Source organism: Vidua chalybeata, chromosome 13 (assembly GCF_026979565.1).
Source record: "Vidua chalybeata isolate OUT-0048 chromosome 13, bVidCha1 merged haplotype, whole genome shotgun sequence".
Lineage (NCBI taxonomy): Eukaryota > Metazoa > Chordata > Aves > Passeriformes > Viduidae > Vidua > Vidua chalybeata.
This window is the reverse complement of record NC_071542.1, coordinates 4,848,570-4,863,782: the sequence shown is the minus strand read 5'-3', so window position 1 is coordinate 4,863,782 and position 15,213 is coordinate 4,848,570. Positions and strand designations below refer to the sequence as shown.

The 15,213-nt window shown below is 43.6% G+C and overlaps 1 protein-coding gene across 4 annotated transcripts in view; it reads right to left on the bottom strand.

Moving 5' to 3' along the window:
- RORA (RAR related orphan receptor A) overlaps positions 1-15,213 on the bottom strand; it is a 250,408-nt gene that overhangs the window by 63,661 nt on the left and 171,534 nt on the right. Inside the window, exon 1 of one of the 4 annotated variants that reach the window (XM_053955229.1) lies at positions 7,736-8,010. The exons of the other annotated variants lie outside the window; for them this stretch is intronic. Coding sequence (XP_053811204.1) covers positions 7,736-7,766 — 31 coding nt within the window. The 5' untranslated portion in view covers positions 7,767-8,010. Of the gene's footprint in view, positions 1-7,735; positions 8,011-15,213 lie in introns of those variants that run through there. 4 annotated transcript variants of the gene reach the window in all.

Sequence of the window (15,213 nt, the reverse complement as noted above, 5' to 3'; positions counted from 1 at the left end):
TTGTTACAGGAAGACAGCAGCTACTGCTGCTCCTGCCAAGTAGTACAGCAATTTATACCATTCAAATTTTCACCAGAACTAAAGTACACGAGCATCTATGTAAAAAAAGGAAACTCCAAATGTTCTGATGACCAGACCAGGGATCATTTTTTAGTGGCTTTCAACTCTCTACTTAGACTAGAGGCTCCAGGTGAAGAGCACCTGAGGCTTAAAGAGAATTTAACCCTCTTTTGTGGTGAGAAGAAGATAAATGACCCTTTGAATCAGGTCACATTAGGCACAGGGCCAAGAAGAGGAGGCTGGACAAGAGAGTGCTCCTCTCTTCAGAACTAGGAGTGAGGTAAACATAAGCTTACGTAAGTTTTAGGCACACTTAACCCATGGCACAGTATCACCTCCTCAGATCCCCGGCAGTCTCACAAGAGGTGTGAATTAAGTGCCACATGAAATGGGAACTTGATTTCTAATTGGATCATGTAAATTGTACAAGGCATTAAACAGCAAACGATACTTGGATGAAGGCAGAAAATTGCTGAGCCAATGAAATACACGAGCTCTCGGTATCTGCAAGAGCAGAAGCCACTGTCATAATGCATCGCTCCCCATTTCACGCTGTTAACAAAATTACAGTGAGAACAGCGAAGACTTTAGGGCTTCTAGAACATCAGAGTACACTGCAAAAGACAGTATGCAAACGGTGACAGGATCTTTTCTCTTCTTTGGCCGAGAGTGCAGAAAGTATTCTGCACACACCAGGTGTGAGCAGAGGTGGCAGGAGGTCCAAGCACATGGCTTTGGGCAGGGTGCCCACAGTGCCTCTGACCAGCACCACTTAGAGCCAGTGAAAAGCAAGGCTGGCATGCAGGAACACGACCCCTGCCTCTCTGGCAACCAGTCTACATTCCAGCTTGTGGCCCCTTCAGTTTGAAGGAAGGCTCTGACCAACCCTTTGTCACAGTGTATCTGTCTATGTAAAGACTTAATGTCACTTTTCCACCCCTTTATTTGAGAATGATCAACTTCTTCTAAAGAACATAAATAAAGAGTCATGCAGTTGGTTTTATGAAGCATTTTGTCTCAAGATTCAGTGGCAAGAAACAGCACAGAAGAACACAAACAGTACACAATAATTACACGGCTGATACCCTGTAAGTATGCTGACTATTCTATTTGCATTGTTCAGAAGTGAAGAGGTTAGACTTATTTACATCCAAGCAGCTTTAATTAAGCTTTCAGATAAATGCTCTTAAAATGAAAGCTGGGATGATTATACCTCTCTCCACATTGATTTTAGCCTAGATGGCTATTTTGTCATGCTTTGCAGCATGACAAAAGGCCCAAAGGCTGGAATCACACAAACAGGAGAGCCACGAGCGATGGGTCCTGCACCACTCACCACCACACAGGAAAGAAAACAAAAAACACAGTGAAATCTGAAGTTGACTGCTTAGGTGTGGTGGACCTGGGCCACAGGTGCAAGGGCAGCAGCAGTGGGAGCTGCTGACCCCTGCCAGTCCCCACTGAGATGCACTGACAGCAGAGAGAACACGGGCTACACCTGACCCCAACAGTGCTGGGCAAACCCCAGACTTCTCTGGGGGGAATTGTGCACTTGTGAGAGCTTTACATGTCAGAGGTTCACATTAAGCTGCAGGCAGAGAGTGAGAGGAGCATTATCCATGGCAGACACTGCAACAGCATGGGCAGACCAGCTCTGTGCTCCTGAGTGGCAGCACACAGGCACCAAGAGAGTGGTGGGAGAACCTGAGAGAGATGTCCCAACTGGCAGGGCTCTGATTTCCCTGCATATCCATTTGCTCCTATCAACATGTCTGCTTCACCTTCCCCTGGCACTGAAAAGGAAAAGGGAAGCAAACACTAATTTAATTACATTTTTCAGGAAAGTGGAATCAGTGGTAACCTGTGCAGGCAGACAAACTCAGAGTAGAGTGGTGGCACCTCAGGGGTCTTTCTGCAGTGCACTGAGCTCTCCAGCGAGCTCCCTGCTGCAGCTAACCCCCTCTGTGGAGAGGGGAACAGCACAACACCCCGTGAGTCACTGCCACCCTGAATCACTCCCTCGTGTTCTCAACAGAAGGTGCAGGCAACTGGGAAACAGCCTGAAACTGTACCGAGCTTGCCAACCTGTATTTTGCACAACTTCCCAGCCTAAATGCCTCTAGCAAGCTACAGACTTTGTTCAGCACAGGCAGCTTACAGGATGAAGCACGAGGAGAAAGTCCATCTCCAGATCCCCAAAAGGCTTTCTGCTTCAACTTTCTAGTTAGTGCCTTTTTTCATCCAAAAAGCAGAAGTCTGCACAGTACAGACTCACCTTTTTTCACATAACTTAGTTATTCTTGGAGGACGGAGTGCTCCCCTCCCCTGCTAATGTTTATTGCAAAAAGGAGAAAAAACGCTGATCTTCAAAAAGGAAGAAGACAGTTTCTGTACCATTAGTTATGTGCATATCCCTTAGATATCAGTCCTCAAGGAAAAGACAAACCACAAAAGAAGAGAACTACTGCTTGCTTGATCTCAGGAGTTATCAGCTGTAATTGCAAATTACAGCTCGCAGATAAATACAAGAAAGGTGAATACTTTTTCCTTTCATTGTGAATAAAAAAAAACACAGAAAAACATTCTAAAATGTATCAAGTCTGACTGTAATAACATTCTTGGCATATGCAGTTATTTTGCACACTACAAAAACTTATCTCCTGGGAATGGAAAGGAAAAAAAAGAACAGACTGCATCTCAACTTCCTCCAATACTAGATAGAGAATTGCAATGTATCTACTCAGGAGAGACACGGAGATTTGCCAATTTTGATTTAGTACATATAATTTAGAATAAAATACACCAGTTTAGAACTCTGTTGTGTAGTCAAGATGAAATACTAACAAGCCTGATGGTAATTACTACACAACAGTGATCATTTTTACACTGTAGGCAAGAGAAGCAAGAAAAAAGATTTAAAACTGCTTAAGGTTAAAATTGAGTGCTACATCATCCTAGAAAAAACCCTCCAAACAGGCTAGATTCTCTATAATGGGGAATGAGTAAAGAAATCTGTCTTTTTCACACACAGTGGGGAACTACTTGATATAAAGAGGACTCAGTTCTTCATTAAGGTCTCTAGTCACTATTCCCCAAACTAAAAAATGCCAAAACAAACATTCAGCTCCCCATTGCAGAGCCAGACTGCAGAGCTGCAGGCCATTCCCCTGCACCAAGTGACCCAGCTGCCATCTCCCCCGACACCCCTCATCAGCTCACTGAATAAAGCACGAGGACATTTCGTATCTGCCAGAGCCTACACCCCAAACTCCAGCCTCCTCTATACCCTCCTCTACGACCTCATCCCCTCGGGGAGTCATGTTGTTTGGTTTCATAAAAAAAGGGTACAGAAGTCCTTGAGTTGTGTCTGTGGACCGCTTGAGTTTTGCCCCAATTATTCAGAATTATCTTGGAAGAATTATTTTTAAGGCTGTATTATGAGCCGTTGGGAACAGGCTCACCATTTTAGCTAGAAAAGAGCTGTATGTAAGTTTAAAGAGCCTGATCTAGTGAGATGTTCAGCACCCACAGTTTCTGCTGACCTAAACAGGACAGAATCTCCTTACTTGAAATGAGTGTCCCCAACTGAGACTTGTACAGAGCATGCAACTGCCTTTGATTTTCGCAGAGCGAGACATAAAGACAGATTTCCTCTTTTACTTTTAAATCTCAAGAGTCTTTCAAAGAGCCTGAAAAGTACATTTCAGCAATAAAACCTCAAACCAATCTTATCCTGTGAATGTAATGCAACAAATGTCTTAGATACAAGCAAGTCATTCAGATCAGTCATATGAAATTAAAGCAGCAAGAAAACAGCCTGTCAGCTAGCAATTCCAAAGGCCAGATTCTGTTAATATTTAGTCAACAGAAGTTCTGTACTGGAGTATTTGCTAAATTGGATTTAACTTTCAATAGTGCCACAGTGAAGGTAAATTTAAACATACTTCAATTTGCAGAGCCACCCTTTTTTTAAAACCTATGGCAAGATATTTTTCCATAGGCATTTTTTTACTGGTGAAAAACACTGAGTAATTACCAGCGTGCTGGGAGGCTGGTGCCAGGATACATGACAAAAAATACGTCAAAAGGTCAGGCATGACAGACTGGGAAAAGCTCACCCAAATGAAGCAGTAGGGCGTGCATCCCTGTCTGCCCCAGAGCAGCCCGGCTCTGCCGGCTCCGCTCGCTTCAAGGAAAGCACCTGGGGCAGTGGGACAGCGGCAGCCGGGGAGCGCTGCCTCCAGCCCCGCTGCAGCCGGGGAGCGCTGCCTCCAGCCCCGCTGCAGCCGGGGAGCGCTGCCTCCAGCCCCGCTGCAGCCGGGGAGCGCTGCCTCCAGCCCCGCTGCAGCCGGGGAGCGCTGCCTCCAGCCCCGCTGCAGCCGGGGAGCGCTGCCTCCAGCCCCGCTGCAGCTTGGGCTCTCTGCGAAAATGCAGCAGATTCCAAAAATCCTGTGTATTAATAAGGAAACCAGTGGAGTCGTCTTCCTTAAACAATGACTGAGTTTTCATCTGGAGACACTGTCAGTAGAAAGGCTAGCTATATTTCCAATGATCCAAGCACAGACCCTGAAAGCAAAACAATTTCCCTTACAGCCTAGGAACAACAGATTCTACTCATCTGGTCCATCTTCCACAAAACAGCAACAGACTGAACTTTACATCAACACAGCAGTAGTCAGGATTAGCACCTCAAATGCACCTTAACAATAAATACACCTGGATTGAAATAGCTTAGAAAATTTACATCAGCCTTCCCAGCAATATTTATTTAGGAACGTTCACAAGAATGATAATGCAACTATTGCCAGGTTCCCATCCATACTTTATAACTCATCACTGGACTGAACCCTTCTGTCCAGGCCTGATGATGGCACAAGACAAGTACCTGAGCTCTCACCAGCGCTGACTGACACACCCTCTGTACAAAACAGGGACCAGAACATGGAATAATCCCACAGCAAGGAAACGATCTCTCCTGGTCTTAGGTTCACCTCTGGTTCTGTACTGGCCTGACAAACGAAGCCTTCTTTCTACTCCAGGGCAGGGTATCTGCTCATCAATTCAGCACTACTCTCCTTGAAGTCACCCCTGATGCTCCTGCCAGGGAAGACTCTCTCTGGAATAAGATCTTCACCAGTGACTACAGCGGCAGAATGACCGGATTTCTTTGCAAACTTCACTGGTGAGCATGTAAAGTTCTTGGGCCCCTTAATAGTGTCTGCTGTTTAGCTGACTTGCCTGTGTTACAAACTAAAAATGCAAGGCTTCCTGGATACTCTACAGGCTCAGAGCAGTTGATAAATAATTTCTAAAAGTTGATAAATAATTTCTAAAAGCCCATCAATCTAGAAAATACTTATTCAGTCATTAAGAACTTTGGTGCTCCATCTCTGCCTGTCTTCTTAGAAATCAGTTGGAAAAAAATCCTCTTGCTGCTCTGCCTGAAACGAGAAAGTTTCACTTCCTAACAGGCAGCCTGTCTCAAAGACATGCCCAGGCTCTTCCCTGGACTGCTCTGTTCCCAGCACTTTAAGTGTGTGCGTGCAACTCTGCGTGACAGCTGGCCCGTCTTTACCCACCCAAACCTGAACGCAGGCTCAGGACTTTGCAGAATTAAAGAGAACGCGTTTGCCAGAACGTTGCGTTGCAAGAAAAATACAACTTACAAATTAACTTCACGTGGTATCAGTTTGGGCTATCTAAACAGCAATAGGAAAGGCATTAATACTCCCCCTTTTTACTCAAAAAAGAAAATTAAACCAAACATGAAAATCCCATATTCTCCTGAAGACCTTCATTTTTTGCACTTTAACTTCAGAACTGTAAAAGATTAGAAGACACCACCACAGAATAGAGAACAAACAAGATACCCAATTCACCTCCAGATTTTGCATTTTCCCCTTTTACTTTCAAGCTTAAACAAACTCCATTCCCTATTCTATTGGTCTGCTTCTCTCAAATCATAATATTGGCCTGTGGATCTATTATTTCATAGCAGTCAGAGGCCCTTTTAAGACAAATGGTAACACATTTCCTCTAGCTGAACCCTGTCCAGCAAATTAGAGAAAGGATAAGAAACCAAGGAAGTTTTTCAATGCACTAGAAAACTAAACATTATGAAACATGCATTAAATGTACTATAGAAGTTGTCTGTAAAAAGCACAAACACCTAAGCATTTCCATAATAAAGCCACTAGGAATTACACTTTAAAATCCAAAAGCTGGGCTCTGCCAAGATTTTACATCAGTGTGGAAATTGGTTTAAATGAAACTCCCAAGAGAATAAAAAATATATTTCCAAGTTGAATTACTGTAAATCACCGGCCTGCTCTTTTACAACACACCTTAAATCTCTGTCCAGAAGCACACAATATAATCACCCCCCCAATATTTTTGTGTGTGTACTTCCCTTCCTCTTTTAAAAATTTTATTTAATTTCATGGTTCTTACAGGCTTATAAGGGAAACACTGAAAAACTGTTATCAGAATATGTAGAATTCCAAAGGACTGCTAAAATATCCATGTAGTTTGCACTTAAAAAAAAAATACACTTCCTTTTGTTACAGATGCAAGTATTTGAATCAACCCAATTACATTTTCTTGCCAAATACATTCAGCATGGCTAATGATTAATGAATATAGTGCTTTTCTTTTTGTTCACATAGGCTTCTCTCCAAGAAGAAAATGAAGCCGAGTAATTGAAAATTACCGTCCTTAAACACTATGCTGCTACTGGTGTGCATTACCTAGTGCCTTGCTAAGTGGAAAAAAAAAGAAGCAATCTCTAACTGAAGCAAGACTCAGTATTCTTTTTCAAAGTAACTAAATTTTTTAAAGACAAATTTTGCCTAAAATTCATTTTAATCAGCACACATTTAGTATTTTAGTGGGGGCATTAAATTCATATATCTTTAGATTACCGTGTAAGAATACTGCATGTAAGTAAGATGGTTACTTGGTTTAGATTTTTTCCTTATATTAAAAAAAACCCCAAACCTATGACTTTAAAAACACTGCAATGCAAAGCTCTACTGTGGACCTAATTTTATTAGAAAACAGGGCAGAATACAAAGGTACCTCTAAACTTTTGGTATCTCATCAAAAACTTCGTTTGACTGTCCTCAGTCTGCTACTGCCCCTCATTAAGGACTCGAATACACAAGAAGAGAAAACTCCAGGTTTAGAAAAAAATAAGTCACTAAGTAACTCTGGTCTTTCCTTTTATTCCAAAGCCTTTGAAAGATGAGCAGCTGCCTGAAGACGGCATTTTAGCCCCATCAGCTGCCCAGAGCATGCTGCACGTCCTTTCCTCTTTGCTAGAGTCAGATTTTACAGAGCACGTTCCTTCGCGGGTTTGCAGGAAGCCTCAGAGCATCTCGTGTCCGCTCGGAGCGGTGCAGCCGCAGCCCTGCCTGCCCAGCGCCGTGCCGGCACGTGAGCTCTCCCCTCTAACTTGCAGGCTCCCGCCGGCACCGACCCGGCGCCGAGGGCCCGTCCCCCCGAGCACTGCCGAGTGCCGCCGGCCGCCCGGGCCCCGTACAGCCGGCGCCGCCCCGGCCCGGGAACGAGCGGGGCCGGACCCCGAGCGGCGGCCCTGGCGCGGGGAGCGCGGATGCCGCGACTCCGGCCGGCCCCGCTCGCTGCCCGGGCCGCGCTCGCCCGCGGACGCGCCTACCTTTCATCGCGGCGAGCACAACGCACATCATTTGTCAGCGGCGAACGGCGGGGAGCGGAGCGGTGCGCGGCGGGCAGGAGGCGGGGAGGGGAGGCGGGACGGGCCCTCGGCGTGAAGCACCGCCGCCGCCTCAGCAGCAGCCGCCGCCTGCCAGCGGAGAGCCGCGCCGCGCCGCCATCCCCCGGCCCATATGAGGCTCCATGTGACCCGCTGACACGGAGCCAGCCCCGGCCCCCCGCCTTGTTTACAGCGCTCGGCCCGGCCCGTCCCCTCCCCTGCCGGCGCCGAGGGGCGGTCACGGGGCGCGCCCGGCGCGCAGCACCGCCCCCGCCGCCCCGGGGCCGCTCCGCCCGGCCCGGCCCGGCCCGGCAGGTGCTGCGCGGCCCGGGGCTCTGCGGGGCGGCCCCGCTGCCGGGTCGGGGAGAGCGGGGCCGGGCCCGGCGGCAGAACGGGGCGGTGGAAGCAGGAGCGCTCCCGCAGCAGCTACCGTCCCTCGGGTCCCGGCCCGCAGCTCCAGTGCGCGTTTGTTCCCCACAGCCCCCCCCCCCCCCCGAAGTGTTGTTTTAAGTAAAAAATAACCGTGTTGCCGCTACAGCTTGGCACGACGCTCTGCACTTAATAGTCGCTGACTCGATCAAGCAGAACAGCATTTACATTTTAAATCTGTCTGGTGATGAGTTCATGCTTTCTTAGGATTTACTTGGAACGTCTGAAGCATGGATACCACTGCTGGAGTTTTCATCTATTCTATAGCATCAGATGTCACTGTACTGTCAGTTTGTGAGATGAAATTTTACATTCATGGATATACACACATCCACACTACAGGAGGGATAGCGCATGACTGAGCACACATACAGACACAAAAATAATCCAACCTATTAAAAAACCCCACACTTTGCTGAAAATTGCATTAACAAAACCAGTATTTTTTCCAATTCCTGTCTTAGCCACTGGAATAAATTGTCACGAAATAGAAAGCCACACTAAAAACTGATGCATTACAAGCTGTTTAAGAGGGGACAGAATATACCATTTAATCGAATTGAATCCGAATGTAAGCATGTAATGAAAATAAGGGAAAATAGTTACAAACAGAAGGCAGAGGAACCATCTTAATATTTGAAACAAATATATTTTGAAACAAATATATTTAAACAAAAATATTTTTTTATTTAGAAAGCTTTATGAGATGAGGACACCGAAACAATCTACTATTAAATGGCCCTTAATGGCTAATTCTTACCTGTTTCTTTAATGAGTTCTTAATACAGTATGATATTATTCAAACGTGATTTGATCCAAGTGTACTTACCATTTATCAGTCTAGTCATTCAAGCCTCATTAATGCAAAATTAATGTTTTAAATTTTCCTTCTTTCAAAAAACATTAAAACATTAAAAATTCCAAGAGCTACTCTGCTGCAGTAGTATAAATTCAGCAGGTATCTTTGTCATAAAGTTTTTCATCTGTATTTGCTCTCCTTACATTAAGCTATTCCTACCAATAGCACGTGTATAGTGAGATACTGCTCAGAAAATTTTCAGTGGCAGACCTGGTCCCAGATGGGTTTGTGCTTGTGGAGTTTTACCTGCAGCACAAGCTGTAAAGTTTGTAATGTACTGAACAGAAACCTTACAGGGCATTCTGGACTGAATCAAATCCCACTAACAGTGGTGCTCAGAGCTCTTCAGGGCCTGGAAGATGCTGCTTTTACACATGGGCCAACTGTGCAATTTAGATGCAGCCAGAAAGCTTGGAGCATGCACAAGAGAGAAGAATGATGTCTTAATGCTTTGTAATGTGGAGTTAGATCTTTGTAAACATTTTACTCTGACACAGCAAGTAATGTCAGACAATGGCCTGAAAAATGTCATAGTCCATTAGCATTAGTTGTCTTGTCAGACATTTAACCTTAAGGTACACAGCATTACATTATTACTGATCTGGATTTGTTTCCAGCCTAGCTGAAATACAACTGGTAATCTGGAATGACATCTGATGTGCCAAACAGCTTCAATAATAAGCAGATGACACACATTTACATTCTTACAAATGCCTTACAAAGGCGACTTCATAAAATTATAGAAGATTTGTCATCAGACATTTTAAGTGAGAAGAGCATACCTAAAATAGTTTATTATTTGTTATCAATATCCCATCTAAAGCAATCTGCTGACTTTTGAATATGTAAACACATCCACTCACACTTGGGTTTTCTGTCTCAGATTGACCTCATCATGAAAACTCCATCCAAAATCCATTTCCTTCCCCATTTAGCAAACTACTGCAATAGTGAAAGTCTCACTGGAGTTCAGACACGGGTATCAGTGACAACACAATGTGCCAGTCAGATAATACTGAGCTGAGCATTACAGTACACTTGACAGGCAATTGCTCTCACTGTTTGTGCAGCAGGGTTTCATTTGACTGATAGGAATGCTTCCCAGCTTCCAGAAGCTTATTGTCTATCCTGCCTGTTCCTTCAGCTTTTGATAAATACCCATGAAACTACTGCAAGACTGCAAACTCTTCACAGGAGTGAGAAACTGCACCTCAGGGTACATTCAATTCTTGCCTTGATTTCTGCATTCAAAGACCTCCTGAACATGTCAAATGTATTTATTAATGGTTCAGACTGAGCAGTGGCCTGCAAATAGACCCTGACCACAGCACGTGCTCATCTTTGAGCCACTATGGCACAGCCTGAGCACACTCAAACATTCAGGAACTACAAACCTTAGATTGCAGCTTAAGGGATGGGAACAGATTGGGGAACCTTATCAAGCATTGCTCTGTGTTGTACTGACATAAAAGGTGTTCAGCTTGTCAACCTAACCACAAGCCTCTGCAACAATCTGAGGGAAACAACTGCTTCTAGAAATCTTTTCAACTCTGCTGCAAAAGAGAGAAGCATTCAATTGCTAACAGAGAAAGAGGAAACACCTATGAGCTATTAGCACTGGTAATGCAAGAGACACCATTAATTGAGTATTCTAAGCACAGGACAGAAAACACTGAGAAGCCTCCTCCACCTCTTTTTAAACCTACTGAGCAAAGTAATAAATTCAGCTTCCAAGATGAACCAACAACTACTCCTAACTATTTGTCCAAGGACATCCCCAAACAGAAGTAGTTTAAATGCAACTAATTAAAGAAAGATGTTTATGTTGTTCTGACTTGAAATGTGAGTGGGGAGCATTTCTGCAGACTGTTGGGTCAAGCTTTGCATTCTTGCCTAAGCTGCATGGTTAGGCTTAATTTAGGAATAATTTTGAGACCTCATCACAAAAATTTAAGATTTGAATGACAAATATGGGGCACAACCACTACCCTTCTTCCCTACCTAACATAGAGGAAAAAAGCATTTTTAAAAAAGAAAATGTGTCATGTAATCAACCCCTGTCTGAAGGAGGTTTAGCCACACAGGGTTGTTATGAAGCTGAAGCTGTCAAACCACTCTGAGGTACAGCATTTCCCCACTGCTCTATCACTGCTACAAACACAACTGCATGCAAACCTCGTGCAGGTCAAGGGCTGCATGCTGCATTCTCCCATGGAGATGAAAACCTACTTACTGGGAAGGAAATGTGATATAAGAGCACTTCAATAAATCATCCAGAGCCTCCACATTTTCAGCTTTAGCAAAGACAACTTCTTCACTTCTTTTAAAATGACCTAGAGCTAGGTTTACATATATGTTTTCACTTATGGGCTTAGACTGGCAGAATAAATCCACATAATCATGCATATTTTTAATTGTTTTTCTGTAGGCTTCATAGGCTTGCAAAGTTTTTTAAAATGTTTAGGAAATCTTACATTGATTCAAATAGGCAGCAATAACATTTAGAAATGCTCAAGTACTCTTCAGGACTTCAAACACCTATAGAAAATTTAAAGTGCTCCTCTGAGGAGTTAAACTCTGCCCAGAGATGGTGGCAACAGCTGCTGGTAAAAGGGAAGAAGCAGATGATACTGAAAGCAATGCCTTTCTCCAATTGCAACCCAATCACATGTCCTACTATCAGGGGAAGCATTCAGCTCCCAGCTCATATTAGTGTTGCAGGTCTAGATGTGACTAGAGTTTAAAACCTACAACAAATTGCAAGCATCAGAACACTCTGCTTTTGCCCTTTTGGCTTCTTACTCAACAACAGCCATATGTGAAACCATGCAGGTGCAGTGATCACAACATCCTTGTTTACCAAATACACCCAAACCAAGTGTAGGGAAACTGCAGCTCTTGATAATCTTTAAAAACACAACTCACAATTCTGTCCACCCTGTTGGCAATGAATTTTTAAGTGGCTACCAACTCATATATGCAACACCCGCAAAAGAAAATGATTGCTCCCTAACACATATCCCCCTCCAGATTTAGTGGTATTTTAGTCTTCATTTATTTCTAGCCCTCCAAGTAGCACACTGTTGAAGATGAATCTAACTGAGGTTGTCCTCATTAAGTTGCCTCTTTTTCATCTATTTAAAACTGCTACTATGCTGACCCTGCAATCATTCCATTTGCTTCAGACAAAATCCCTGCCTCAGTTCCTGCTGAGGAGGTTCCTCCTGTGCCTCAGGGCCTACAGCTATATGTCTTAATCAAGTCATTTTAGAGACTACCCCACAACTCCCAATTAAGTCCATTGCTATCCCCAACTGTTGAACTGCTTGCTGTGCTTAGCCAAACAGCTGCTGCAGTTCTGCACCTGGTGAAATGAAGTATGAGTTGACAAAATGTTTTGGGGTTCATCTGGATGAAAGTTAAGCCTTTCATTATTATCAGCTAGGCATGCTGTTAGTAGCAAAAGATTTTAAAGATCTAGTCAACTGAATTTTCACCCAGCTTCCTCTCACCTTGAAAGGCTATCATATTTGCTGCTTTTCAAAATCTAAGGTAACAGCCGTACACTTTGGACATAAAGTGATTAGAAAGATGAGATTATCACCAATTCATCATCTGCCAGCAATTTCAAGTGGGGCCATGGAAAGAACACAAAGTTTTCAAGAAATAGATCAAACTGGACTTGGTAGCCTCCTCCTTTTGTCTACACCTAAAAGGGCATTATGAAGTGATTAGTATTGGATTACTGATCACACTGCCACTGCAGAGTCCCTGTTTGATCTCATGAAGATTCTCATTAATACAGTTTTGAAGGATCAAATCTTCCTGCAGTACCCTGACATTAATGTTGCCAAAAAGCAGGAATTGTTTGAAAGCTGTTAGAGCTCTCTTTTTCATGCATAATCTTACCGGAGTATTTGGCCAGCGTTGCTTGCCAAAAACTGCGGCTATGTATTGTTCTGTATATCCCTTTAGGTGGGGAAAAGTCAACAGACGGTATAAACCAACTGCTGATTGGCAGCAGCACAAAGAACAGCAAGATACTAATTAGCCTCAAAGAAGTAATTATTAGACCCTTGTTTAAGGATCCTTGCCATATAATAATTTTTCAGAATAGACAGGCTCTCCAAAGAACCACCTTTTCCTGTAAATCAAACAAGAGGGAATCATGCTGGTTGTAGTGGAACATCTTCAGTGTAGTTTAGAATCTCCCTGACTCCTTTTGCTCCATATCACCTTGGTGTAGGCTTCTGTAGCACAGAGACAGAGTGGGCAAAGCTGCTCAGTTACCAACTGAGCATCTACCATCTTAAGCCTAACCATTTTTAACTCATAATTTAACTCATAATTTAATTCCAGATGAGAACAGATGCCTGGATGCAGAGATCTGTCAGCTGGACAGGTGCTGGGGCCTTCAGGAGGCCTGCTGAGAGTAGACAGAACCTCTAAGTGCTTTGGTCCCTTTCTGAAAAATACCTTAGCAGTATTAGGAAAGTTCTCACTTCCCTAAAAAGCCTTTGGTCTATAGAGTTTTTATTACATTTTATAGGTAACAACTGGGTATCACAAAGTGTTAGATCCATTTCCCAAACTTTTGTGCATACAGCCATTCACAGAAGAATTGCAATGCTCACAGGGATGCCCAAGACCAGCCTGGAGCATTTGTTACCCACAGCAAATTTATGACTGACCTGACTACTGGATTTAGATCATTAGCCAGTTACATACCAGGGATAAGTAACAGGTTTTTGCCATTTTTTTAATCTCTGGGCTTCCCTTTCTGCCCTCTTTTGCATCATCAGGGATAGCCAAGGCAATGGTAGTAGTGAGCAGAGCATGAGATGAAGTGAGACAGGTTTCCTCACAAATGTGTCTGGCCAGATGCAGCACCAAGAAGGAACCCTGGAGTTTCCTGGCCTTTTTCTGATATAGTTCAACAATCAAGATGATATGGGCATATCCCAGTGGATCCTCTGCCACTCCATGTGCCATGGGTATTCACAGCACTTCAGCCTCTTTCTTTCCTTGCTGCTTATGTTCTCATCTGTTGAACAAATGGAATGCTTCAGCTATTCTTAAGAATAACCAGAGAAATGTTAATCTACAGCCAGCCAGAGTTGTGCTTTCTGCCCATAAACTCTGGAAATTATGTCTAAGTCAAGTTGCCAGAGAACAATTGAAGCAGTCTCACATATGGGATGAGGATGTTCCACAGAAGGAATTTGTGTTGCACCCACTCCCAGATTGAGCAGAAGTAACCCGAGAGCAGCTGTAAAAATGCCAACATTTCAACTGCTCCATGTCATGCCCAGTGACAGTCAAACCTCCCTCTTACGCTTTATGAGACCAGCAAGCAATTTTTGCCCATTTTTAACAATGTGATTAAAAATGTGAGCATTAGTGGGACAGACAAGCTGTGCTGGGCACTCAAGAGAACTAATACGGAAATTATTTTTCTTTCATGGAAAGTAGAAGCAATCTGTCTAGCCAAGCCAACCAAGCAATGATTCTGCATTATGAAATACTCTTTTTATAACTATTGATGTTTCAGTTGGTAGTGCCACATGTCAATAGTGAGTTTACTGCTCACATTTAAAGTACAGCTTTCAGGACAGGATTCATCTAAGCTGACATTGTCTGATCAGCAGCATATTTCCTGCTCCTGTGAGCATATACATTATTTATACAGCTTTGCACTATAGATCTTGTACCTTTTCTATGTCTCAATGCAAAATGCAAGCTTAGAAGCAGACATGCTTTCTAGGACAATTAAAATTCCGTGTTGGGACTCTCTCCAGAATTAAGTCTTCAGGCCACAGTTATATGGGCTTCTAAGCCTGTCTGACGCCCTCTTTTCCAGCACAGTGCTTAACAGAGAGGGGATAAATACTGTGCTTTAGCATTTTCTCCAGTTCCTCCTCAGATTAATACTGAGCTCCAGAACAGAAACATTGGCAAGTCCAATATATTCTCTGCTTATGTCCTAGTAGATCATTGCTAATTTCTCTCATTTCTCACTTCTTCAAACTTTAGAGCCACTTCAGCAGCTCTCACTCTTGATGTCTTCCTCCACGGCACCATTACATTCTCAAAACTATCAAAGAAAATTCATGACTTCTGATTCCATTAGTAA